At 28.5% G+C, this 12,875-nt stretch overlaps 1 protein-coding gene across 6 annotated transcripts in view; it reads right to left on the bottom strand.

Annotated features, from left to right (window-relative positions):
• The window catches only part of LOC123009635 (single-minded homolog 1), a 38,319-nt gene extending 26,058 nt beyond the window's left edge, over positions 1 to 12,261 (bottom strand). For 2 of the 6 annotated variants that reach the window (XM_044406075.1, XM_044406078.1), the window contains exons 1-2: positions 11,667 to 11,979; positions 8,604 to 8,749 (exon numbers count right to left, since the gene is read on the bottom strand). In XM_044406075.1, coding sequence (XP_044262010.1) covers positions 8,604 to 8,637 — 34 coding nt within the window. In that variant the 5' untranslated portion in view covers positions 8,638 to 8,749; positions 11,667 to 11,979. The other 4 variants (XM_044406076.1, XM_044406077.1, XM_044406080.1 and 1 more) reach the window with 4 other exon arrangements.
• Between the last annotated feature and the right edge of the window lie 614 nt (positions 12,262 to 12,875).

Here is a 12,875-nt window from a genome sequence, read left to right as displayed (position 1 = left end):
ACAGCAAATTAAGAATAATAAAAAATTATATATTCACAACTTGAAAGACAAATGTATAAAAAAATACAATCATGCCTATTGGTAATTCTTTTGTAATTCTTTCTTGTGCAATAGAAAAAATAAAAAAAATTATAAAACAAAAACTACCAATTCAAAAGTTTATTTATCGGTATTAAATATTTAATTAAATGAAAAATAAAAAAACACATGAATTATTATTTCTAAATATCTCACTTAATCTCTAGTTCCGCCCCCGCCCGGGTGTTCGACAAATTGATGACTTTAGCAGACTTTCTGTCTGTTCATTTTTCGGTAAAATTTCAGATCTCTCTCGGTGGTCCTCTTTTGCTAACGCCGCAGACATTTAATCCTGTCAAATCATTCGCCACATTTGAGACTTTCCGCACAAGTGCTGGAACGCATGTTTGCCATAAATTATCCCCAAATGAATTTCTTGCAGAGAAATATTTTTTCTGTATTTAGCAAACCAATATGGCATAATTGAGGCCACTTGGGCAAGCAATTCGCTCGCCGAGTGCTAATAGCGACCACAATAATAGCCATTTTATGTTAGTTTCAGTTTCCGTTTCCACATCATTACCTTTTCTGTGTTATAGTATATTGTGCACCTTGGCATAACAAATAAGTTCAACGAACAAGACAAATGCAAACTTTTTCCAAAATAGATTCAGAGCGAATAAATGAGAAAAGTTAAATAGTTATGCGAGCGAGGGACAATGCTTGTTTTGCTCAGAAGCTGCATTCTTTCACGATTTTCTTGCGTCATTAGTTGTTAGCACCCTTGACGCTTTTCGTTGGTAAATCAGCGCCCTTGAGGGTGGCATACCTGGGTGTAGAGAAAACAAATTTATTTTTAAACAAAATGTCCGGGAAAAATCATGTAAAGTCTGTTTTTTTAACAAAAATGTCAAACAGTTTTAAAGAAATTTGAACTTTTCTTTCAAGTTGTAAATGTTTAGTTTTTTATTATTGAACATTTTTGTGAGAGATTTTTGGTTATAATAAAGGGAAAAAATAGGTCTTGTTTTCTCAAAGTTTATTCTTATATTTGCTACATCGTTTCAAAACTAAAATTAAGAAATCTCCGTATTTTTTTGTGCGTGGAGACAATTCTTAAATAAAAATTCTTTAACAAAATTTTTTATTTTTTTTTAAATAAAGGTGCAGTCGAAGACAAAAGACTTTGGTCGTTAATATCATTTTTTGACGAACTCATTTTTGTATAATTTGAAATTCGTGCCATAATTTCAGCAATATTAGAAAGTTTATCGACATTTAAACAATTTTTGCCTTTTTAGACAGAAAAATCAATCACAAAGGGTAAATTACAAAATTACAAAAATTACAAAATTTCTGACATAGAAGAATATTTTTTCGTGACATTGATGACCAAAATCTTTTGTACGCAATTGTACATAATTTTTTGTAATTTTTGAAAGTGCATGGCATACCTGGGAAAATATCCGGGAAAAATCATGTAAAATCCATTTTTTTCACAAAAATGTTAAACAGTTTTAATTTTGATAAAAAGTAGTTTGAACTTTTCTTTCAAGTTGTAAATATTATATTATTATTATTGGACGATTCATTTTTGTGGGAGATTTTTGCTTATAATTATAATAAACGGAAAAAAATAGATCCTGTTTTCTTAAAGTTTATTCTTATACTTGTACAAGTACATGTTTCGGTTATTTTTAGGTAGCCATCTTCAGGCAGTTTTGTTTAATTTACTTCCGACCTCGCCCAATACTTTACAGCATTTGATGAAAACAAAATTTGTTTTATAATTTAATTGTTTTTTATTCTTAAGTTGTTGTGTAATTAATTTTTGTAAAAAAAACAAATTATTTCAAAATCTTAGCAAAACCAATACCTAAAACGCAAAATAATTAGTGTTTTAAAAACATAAGTTTCTACCAATTGTAACTCATTTCTAAGACATTTTATAAAACTGAAAATTATAAATGTTTTGGAAGTAAGTACCTGCAATACATACTTTAGGTATTTTTTCAATCAAACACTTAATTTTTTGGCTTTTTTTTAACTTTTTGACTGCAATACACAATACGTTGTAGCACTAAAAATTGTATTTTTTTTTGAAATTGTAAGTATTCAATTTTTTTATTCTTAATTTTTGTGTAGTAAACTTTTAAAATGAATATGTTTGTGTAAAAAATAAATTATTTATTTAAATCTAAGCAAAGCAAAACCGAAAAAAAAATTTAACTTAAAGCCATTGGCATTAACAACTATGTATATCCAAAAATAAATTTTAGATATTATAGCTATATCCGAAAACGCAATAAATTTGTGTTTTATTGAAAAAAAAACATTTCTAATATTTGTAAATTATTTCCAAAAAATTCTGTATAATTGAAAATAATTGCAAATGATTCGAAAGGTTAGTATGCAGCTCGTCCGGAAAGACCATTAAAAAATTTTGGAGGCTTTTTTCAGGTCAACAAGAGAAAAAGTTTTTATATAATTATGTTCTTAAATGCAGCTAAAATGGCAAGCCAATTTTATACAACTGCGTGCAAAAAATTTTGGTCGTCAATTCTTCTATGTCAGAAATTTTGCAGTTTTCTCTTTATGGTTGATTTTTCTTACAAAAAGTTAAAAATTGTTTAAATGTCGGTTAACTTTGTAATTTTGCTGAAATTAGAACACGAATTTTAATTATACAAAAATAAGTTTGTCAAAAAATTACATTGACGACCAAAATTGTTTGCATGCGACTGTGCCTTTATTAAAAAAAATCAATTTTTTTTTTAAGAATTTCTTTTTTGTTTTGCACAAAAAAAACCTTTTTTTAAGTTGTGTCCCAATTTTAATTTTGACTACCAACACGCAGTGAATTTTTTCATATCGCACTAACTTTCTTATGAAGGATTTCCGGACATAAGTCTACAAGAACTTTTTTTTCAGTTTTGACCTAAGGAATTGCCCCTCACACTATTTTAACGTTTTTTTGGACACCCTGTATATCACTTTTGTACAGAAATTTGTAAATATTGTAACACTGAAATGTCAATTATTTGATGACAGCTCGAAATTTCTTTTTTATTTTAAATTCACTGACACTAAAAGCAGCCAACTTGCAAAAATGCAAAAACTTTTGTATAATAACTTATTTTTGGAACACCCTTTAAATTGGGAAAAAACAAACCAGAATTACCCTTTAACCAAAAACATGGTGAATGATAAATAATCGAAGGACCGTTAACTCTGGAATTAGTTGAACAAATTTTTTGAATTTAATCGGAATTGCTTGGAATTATTTGAAATTACTGAAATTACTTGTGAATTACTGGAATTTTTCTGGAGTTACTGGATTTTTTTTGGAATTAATGAAAAATTTTTGTGGAATTTTTGAAATATTTTCTGGAATTATTGTAATTCTTTTTGGAATTACTGGAATTCTTTTTGAAATCATCGGAAATTACGAGTTGAATCACATGCTGTGCATTAGATAGACGGACAAAAATCAAATTAACATTAATTTCACTTACTAATTAATAAAGTAAAAAACCTAGCAATAGGCAAACACATTTTTGTGTGAGATTTTATTCGACTAATTTTGAAATAAAATGTTAACAAATTTTTCACCTAATTTGTTAATATCATTACCACATTCGGGATACGTTTATAAAATTTTGTGATTTTTATAGACATGACACAATTTTTTTATCAATTAATTAAACTTCCAAAATATTGTAAAGGAGTCTAGGGGAGTACGAAGGGCATTAATCAAAAGATATTTAAAAAATGTCAGAGAATTGGCATTACAGGAATTAATTTGGAATTACGGGAATTTCTCTGAATTTCTTTTGGAATTATTGGAATTTCGGTGGAGTTATTTTAGAATTGAAAGTGGTTGTAGAGATTTTTTTTTAATAAATATAAAAAATTTACAACATTAAAAAATTAATTTTGTTATTATCGTTCTTCAAAAATTTTCACGGGCGAGGCTTCAGCTTCACTGACCTCGTTCTTTGACTTTTTTTACAGAGGAATAATGTTTAAATCCTATTCCTTCTGTATATTTTTCCATTTGTGATAATCAGGAAATTTTTTTAACAGTGAACATTTGAATTTTTTATATTTTTTATTTTAAAGTGTAACAATTTTCAATAGCTGATGATGGCGCAAGAGTGCCAAAACATGTCCCAACTTGACTAAATAAAATTTATCGATTTGTGAAGTTGACTTTAATATTACTTACTGTTTAAAAAAATAAAATAATTGTTATCGCCGGTTCAACAACCGAAAATTCGGCGTTAATTTTGAGTAATTTTGACTCTTGCGTAGCCAATAAATCAAAATTCCAGCTCCCAACTGGAGGATATTTATAGTTCATCGGCGCGTTTTTCTTCTATCGCCGCCGTCAAAAGTTATAAAATCGGGAATTCGTGTTATCGTTCTATTTCTGTGTTGAGAGAGGGTATGGGTCTGGGGATATTAATGATCGTTTCTTCCCATTTGGGCGCGCGGTCGAGGCTTTGTGCCTGGGTTGACACGCTCCATCGAGCGTGTAACAGCAGGCAGTAATCACAAAGACAATAGTCGAAGAGAAGCGAAGAATTGACCATACGTGTGACTCGACTTCGTCATTATATGACGACCGACTCACTTCACACTGTCAAATATTGGCCGAATCGATTTGACGCGACTTTTGTGTGCTGTTTGGGCTTTGCCGTTCTGCCGCCAAAATTTTCACTTTATTGCTGGAACGAGCAATAACCCCGAGATTTGATGCGACAAAAATAATTGCTCATGATTCAAAAGAGTAAAACCACTGAAGACATTTTTTTGAGACGTCCTGTAGCTACATTTGATTAAGGTTTTTGCTATTTTCATATTGTAATACCTACATGTTTTTTTAACATAATACAACACAAAATTACTGTCCTAAAGCTTCAAGGGGCCGCTAACTCAAAAAAATGTGTACCTACAACTGATTATAATTTTTTTTAAGAATTTCAAAAAAATTTCACTGAAATTCTAGTAACTCCAATAATCCATTAAAATTCCAAAATAGGTACTTTCTGTAATTACAAATAAATTTTGATAGTTCTAAAAAATTATTGTAATTTTTAAAAGAAATTAAAAAAATTCAATAGTTACAGATAATTCCAGTAATTTCAATAATCTATCGTACTTTTCCATTGTTATTAGAACAATTCCTTTAATTACAAATTAATTATTGTAATTCCAAAATATTTCCTCTAATTCTAAATTAGATTTTTCTACGTCTTTACATTGATAATATCATATTTATATTGAGAAGATTGAGTCTGGTTCTGGAATAATAAAACTTATTCTCACATATTTCAAAATGATTTTAGTCAAACGTAAATTTGAGAACCTTTATGATAAAATAAAAAATATATTATTATTCTATTACTATGCACAAAGATAAAGTTTATAAAACGAGCAAAGTGCGAGTTTTTTAATTTTTTGAGTATATAATGGCCACTACATATATGCGAGATGAAAACTATACTTTGTCTACTGTTACGTAAATGTTACATTTTTAAGCTCTTGTGTCTCTCATTTTTTATATGCTTTCGTTTTTATGTTAAAATATATTTGTTCCCATTTTTTTACGTTCCAAATTACTTCCGGTAATTGTACAAAATTTAACAAAATTTTCAAAAGAAACTATCCAAAAAAATCCAGTAGTTTACAAATAATTTCAGTAATTTCAAACAATCCCATCATAATTCCAAATACATACTTCCAAATAACTCGAGACAATTTCGATTAAATTCCTAAAAATTGTACTACTAATTCCAGAGTCAACGGCCCCTCGTAAAGTTTCAAAAATTAATAGTCCGGGAGAGATGGACCACTAATAGTTTCTAATTATTATTTTTTTAATGTGTAGTATTTTACTTTTTTTATTAATAATTAAGATGCTATAAGATTTTAAGACAAAACATATAATGTATTAGCAAAATTTTGCAAAAAAAATTGATAAAGCTACAAATAATGTGAAAAAATATGTACCTAGATTGTTATTTGCACATAAGTTGAGTACAGTCCTGGAATAATATTTCAAATAAATATTTTTTATTATTGTAGAACATGCGTGTTTTAAATAACCAAAAATACAGGGTGCGCCAGAACTCGCGTCCCAGAGAAAATTTTCAAGTAAGGTAAGATACCAGGAACATGAAAAAAATGTTTAAAAAATTCTATCTGTCAAAAAAATTTGACATTTATTTTTTGACATATGACATTTTTTTATGTCTATTTAATGATACTGATGATCTTGTATATGTTTTTTTTTTATGAAACATCCTATATTTGTTTTTACAGATTGATTGCATATTTGGCAAGCTTTTTAACGATTTGGAGTTTGTGTAATAAATTTGGAATATTTTGGGTTAGTGTGTATATCTTAAATATTATTATTTAAAACAATTATTATTATCAGCACAAGTACTAACGAAAATAATGCTAATTCAAATGAAAAAGACTTAAACTTCCTCATTAAAAAACATCACAATAACCCCACCTTGTATATGTTTTTTTACAATTATTTAGTAAAGGGACAAAAGTTTTGCCAATAAAAGCCACAAATAACATTGAACAGAGTTACAATTTAGGACACAGCTTCCTTGTTTCCCTTTTTAATAGCCTATAGCAAAAAAACTTGGAAAAGTTTTTTCCCAACAGAAATAAATAGAGTCAAAGTGCAAACTTTAAACCTTCATAAATTCGAAATTTTTACAGATAAATTTTTTTTAACATTTTTTCCATGTTCATGGTATCTTACCTTATATGGCATTTTTCTCTGGGGCGCGAGTTCTGGCGCAGCCTGTATAGGAACGCATTTAAACATGTGTATAAAATTAATATTATACTAGTTTTTTCTTTCTTCTGAAAAATTATGATTTTCATAAAACCATATAAAGGAAAAAAATTACATTTTTACAATTTTTTTTCAATTCCAAAAAAAATCCAACGAAATTCCAGTAATTTCAATAATCCATGTAATTCCATTGTTTCTGTAATTCCAACTTAATTTCCATAATTCCAATTTAATTCCAATTGTTCGAAATAAATTTAATCTAATTTTTAAACGATATTAAGATAATTTCAAAAGACTCCAGTAATCCACAAATAATTTCAAACAATCCAAAAATAGTTTTAATAATTCCAAATGTGTATATTTACTTCGAAATAATTCCTAGCAATTTCGATTAAATTCCAAAAGTTTATGTATAAACTTAGTTGTAACTAATTTCAGAGTTAACGGCTCCTTGCCGCGCTATATCTCACTTTGTATAGTACTTATCAACAAAATATGGAAAAATGATAATTTTCTTCACAATCACTGTAGTAATATCACGAATCGTAACTTTTTATAAAAGTCGGAAAATTAGTCATTACGTCCCATGGTCAGGAAATAATTTATGAAGAATTACCAAAGTTAGGAACCTATCAAATGTGAAAAACTTGATTTGTTAGCATAGCAAGTTTGACAGAAAATGGCTATTTTATTATTAAAAAAAAAAGTGATTGCAAATAAAATAGTGTATAAACCTTGGTGACGGTCAATAAGTGTTTAAAAAATTTTTAATCGTCAACATAAAAACAATCATTATCCTTGATAAATATTAGAAATTAAAAAAACGAGAATAGACAGTACCTAAATGTATAAGATATAAGATATTTCACTAGCCGATAAAAACCTACTTTATCTACTGAAATTAGTTGTTAAAAGCACGCTTTAACATTGAGTACAAAATAAAAAAAATTGTTTACAACATTGAGAGTAACTAAATGATTACAAAAACCACCCGAGCGATAGTACAGTATTTTTTAATCACTCTGTTATGTCGATATTTTTTGATATTTTTTAAAATTTATGATTAGATTAGGCAACTTTTAGAAAAATAATTAAAACAATGATGTTTCTGTGTGTCAACAGGGTAAACAAAAAGTATAAAACCATTGTTTTTAATCATTTGCTTTCAGAAAAGAATAATTAATAAAAATTAAAGTGCTATAAAAATGTGATCATGTTTTGAGAGTGAAATTTTGTTTTGCGTTTTAGTTATGCAATTTTTTTGTCAAAATGGCAACTTATACCTAGGTATAAAATATTATTGATAAAAATTAAATAAAATGTAGACAGTTGTGATCCTTAGATCATAGATCATATATATCATTTGAAAAAAAAAGGTTTTAACTAGGTAGCAATATAAAAAAATTAAAAATTTTGCAGAACTTCTTCGAAAAATTTTATTCTTGATGAACGTTTAATTTTTTTAGTAGGTATTTTATTATTCATCAATTAGTTTTTTTTTAATAAATATTTGAAGCAAAAAACGTTTTGTTTCATAACTTTTGTTCATCTGGTATAGAAAAAAAAGCATACAAAATTAGAAATAACTTTCGAGAAATTGATAGACAATGCATTTTGATGATCATAAATCGTTGATTTAAAACCAAACGTGATGCTAGAGTTATGTTTCAATTGCAACGGTTGCCAATAGAATATAATTGCAAAAAAATAAAAATTCATTTGACAAGAATAATAAAAATACAGTAGGAGAAATGACACTCACCAGAACATCCAAAGAGATTAGATCCAATAGTCATTGCATAACAACACTGTTTAGTTTGATGGCTTCTTACAAGTTTTATAACACTACTAACACCAATTTTAAGAGAATTGAAAAGACGTCGAGCGACGGATCTCTAATATATTTTCCTAACAAAAACACAGAATATTTTTACTGCAAAAGGAGTTTTTTGTTGATTTTACTATTAGAGTGATGAACATTTTCCGTCGGAAAAGTTGTCAGTTTATTTTTTCTTGAGGCTCTTTATAAAGGTAAGAATGTTATTGAGTTGTTTGTTTGCATTTTAAATGTTTTATGAATTTATTATTACCTCTTACAATTGAGAAATGAGAAGTAAAACCTTATCACATCATGTGATTATAATGGAGTTTAATTGTCAATAGTGATTTTATTAATAAAGTCAAAACAATGAAGTTAATAAATTAAACAATTAAACTTTTTTACGGTATTTCTGGAATCTAATCAAGTAAGGAATTTTTGGTGTTACAATAAACTAATGAGAATAACCGAAACTGATTTTTATAAACACCCTGTATTTGTACATTTATATTTATAAAAATAGTTGAAAAACTGTATTTGTTCTGATCTCATTCATTTGACTTAAAAGAAAAGAAAATTTTCAGTCTGAAAATGATCACATTTTTGGATATTATGTTGTTTCATCTATTGGTTTAAATAGCTACAAAAAATTAAAAGTAACATTTTATTCTAGAGAAAATCATAATCGCTAACTAATTTTCATAAAAAAATGAGAAATGAAACAAAATTTCAAAACAAAACAAAACTGAAACCAAAATATTAAATCATTTTTATCGGCATTTATTTATCTCTACTTTCAAATGTGTAGCTAATTAAATGATTAATTATTATGGTTACCATTTTTATGTTAATAGTTATTTATTCGACGAGTTTGAGTGTAAATCGGACTCTTTATTTGACCGAGTGGATTTTTAAACCACGAGTGTAACGAGTGGTTTACCATCCACGAAGTGGAATAAAGCGTCCGATTTACACTCAAACGAGTGGAATATAACATTTTATTCTTCGAATTAGAGTCAACAAGGCTTAAACTTGCTTTAAATCTGTTAAAAATAATTTGACGTTTTGTATTGAGAAATGCCAAACAGTTGTCAAAACTTCCTTACACGGGAGAAAAACCGTAAATTTTGAGTGTCGAAGAATAAAATTATATATTTTTAGCTTTTGGCAAAAGTATTTCGCTAAAAAAAATGTTTATATCTTTTCTTTGTAAAAGAGTTTTTGAAATTTTTGTTTTAAAAATGCGATTAAAATAAATTAAATGTTTATTATTATTACCATTATTATTTATTAATCTATTTAATTTTACTATTGTTTAGTTCAATACATTTTTTTAGAAAATGAACAGGTTATTTCCATTTTTCAATTAATTTATCCTAAACAAATGGTAAAAAAACACGATTTCTCCTAAATCATGATTCCAAATACAGCAAAAATAACAAAAATATGTCCATACTTTTCCTTGTTTTGACAAAAAACGGATAGGAATTAAAAAAAAAAGAACACGGCAAAAGACCTACAATTCTTACTTCAAAGTAAATTTTTCAAAAAACATGGCACCTAGAATTTATACTAAGTACATGAAATGGTCAAAAGTCGTTAAAACCTGGTTTATGTGAAAATATTTTTAGCCAAATTAAAAAAAAAGTATTTTTAAATCGTTTTTTACCACTTTTAATATTAGTATTAATACTTAGGTATTAAAAACGCTTTTCTTCTTCGACACTGTCAAAATTTACGGTTTTTCTCAAGTGTAAAGAAGTTTTGACAACTGTTTGGCATTTCTCAATACGATTATTTTTAACAGATTTAAAGCAAGTTTAAGCCTTATTGGGTCTAATTCGAAGAATAAAATGTTGTATTTAAATCGTTTGAGTGTAAATCGGACACTTTAGTCCACCTCGTGGATGTTAAAAATTAAAAATCCACTCGGTGAAATAATGTGTCCGATTTACACTCAAACTCGTAAAATAAATAACTATTAGTGTGGAATAAAACGGCATTTTTAATCACCGAATTTTTAAATTTCTAATAGGTGCATAAACCAAAAACAAGATAAAAAACATTATCTTATTAAAATCAATACAAATCAATAAACATAGGAGATTTTTTTCAGATTTTTCTTTCAATTTGAATACATAGTAATAATAAAAAAAATATTAATTTCATCTCCATATTTTTGATAATTATAATATTTTAAACATTATACAGGGTGTGTTAGAACTCGCATTCTATAGGAAAATGCCAAGTAAGATTAGCTACTAGGAACATAGAAAAAATGTTCTCTCTCTCTGCCAAAAAATTTTGACATTTATTTTTTGACATTTTACTTTTTTATGTCTATCTACCTATCTATTTATACTCGGTTTCATATTAATGTGGATCAAAGTAATCGTTGAAAAGAATCATTTTAAGGTGTCAACCATGCAAAAATTCAAACAATTCTAACCTCAATCTTCCCTACAAATTATTTTTTCAAATAAATATGTACCCCAGGTAGCAAAAAATAATTAAAATTAACAACGTAATTAGCATAGGGAAGCGAACATAAAGATTTTTTGTCATTATTAATAAGATTAAATTTGTTCTGAACGACATTAATGACACTTTTTGTATGAATCGGCCTTTAAATTAAAGATGCACTTACACTTCTACAACCTACTTTGATGTACTTAAAAAGAGTATAATATTAGGTATCGATAATCTTGTATGTTTTTTCATAATATTATACAGTAAAAATGTCAAAAAAGCCACAAATAACGTTAAAATTATTTATCTAACAGAAAAAGTAGGATCAAAGTGCAAAATCTAAACCCCCATAATTTGAAATTCTTATATTGATAGAATTTTGTAAACATTTTTTCCATGTTTTTTCTCTGAGGCGCGTATTTTGAAACACCCTGTATTTCTTAATAATTATTAGTTTTAACAATATACCTAATTTTTCGTAGCAAACCAGTAAAAGAAAAAAATTAACACACAAAAAACGAAAGTAGTAATGTTTACCTATTATTACAAAAATGTTCAAAGTTGCAAAAAAGTGCTTCAAATTGTTGAATGCCGTGTTAGTTAACTAATTTCTTCCTAATGGCACAATTTTGGTTTATTTTAAAACGTGGCAAATTTGAAACTTAATATTACTTTTGTTAAAATGAAACACCAAATAGTCGGTGCCCGTTTTCCAGTTTTGCTAAAAAGTGTTTGTGCTTCAGCACGTTTTCAAAAATAAATTTTTCGTAACACATAAAAGCCAAACAGTCACCACCCCCGGCCACTTGTATCTTCGCCGTCCCCGGTCGGCGGCGTCGTGCTCACCCCGCGACTCCGGCCCCCCGACTGACGTGTGAGAAGCTCGTCCGCCGCGAGTCCGACCAGAAAACGTGATCGTGCCAAATCACATATTTGCTAAAAGGGCAGCTCCACTTACCTTGCCGGGAGTCCGGAACGTGACTCTGCCGTGGGGTTGCCGCTGTGAATAAGCGTCGGCAATTAGACGGATGATATGTCACACTCGCGGGGCTGGGCTGCCTGCCACCACTGCTATTCTACCACCAGCTAGTTGCTCTGCTTGCTTTCTGATGGTGTAATCCGCGCGCGCGATTTCTACACATGCACTGCACCGTCTGATGTCGACGACGATGACGGTGACGGGTTCCAGGAGGCGGGACTAGCTCTTCATGCAGACACGACACCCCTCAGCCACGCACATTGATGACACATTTTACCGAAGAGATGAGGTGTGTGTGTGTGTGATGAGGGATGACAAACTAACACAAACGGTGGACCAAAACGTCTAATGTAAACAAGCAAAAACGACGAGCAATTTCAAATATCTCAGGACGTTAAAAATGTAAAAAAAGATACTTAAAACATAAAATAGGACATTATAATAGGAGAATCGATCATAAAATCCAAGAAATCACATGTTTTTTTAATTTATAATATCTCAGATAATAATATACAAGGTGTCCCAACAAATTAGTAAACTCCTTTTAATAATAAAATTTAAAAGATGTATAGAAGGTGCGCCAGAATTCGCGTCCCAGAAAAAATGCCAAGTGAGATAAGCAACCAGGAACACGAAAAAAATATTTGACTTTTTTATGTCTAGATATTTAATATTACCGATGATCTTGTATATGTTTTTTCATAATAGTAGGTAAAGATACAAAAATTTTGTCAAAAAAGCCACAAATCACGCTTAATTATTTATCC

This window comes from Tribolium madens, unplaced genomic scaffold (assembly GCF_015345945.1).
Source record: "Tribolium madens isolate multiple individuals breed KSU strain unplaced genomic scaffold, Tmad_KSU_1.1 Scaffold_7;HRSCAF=85;Tcas5.2_LG10, whole genome shotgun sequence".
In the NCBI taxonomy this organism is placed as follows: Eukaryota; Metazoa; Arthropoda; class Insecta; order Coleoptera; family Tenebrionidae; genus Tribolium; species Tribolium madens.
Note: the sequence above shows the minus strand (reverse complement) of the source record. Positions and strands in the feature narration are given on the sequence as shown.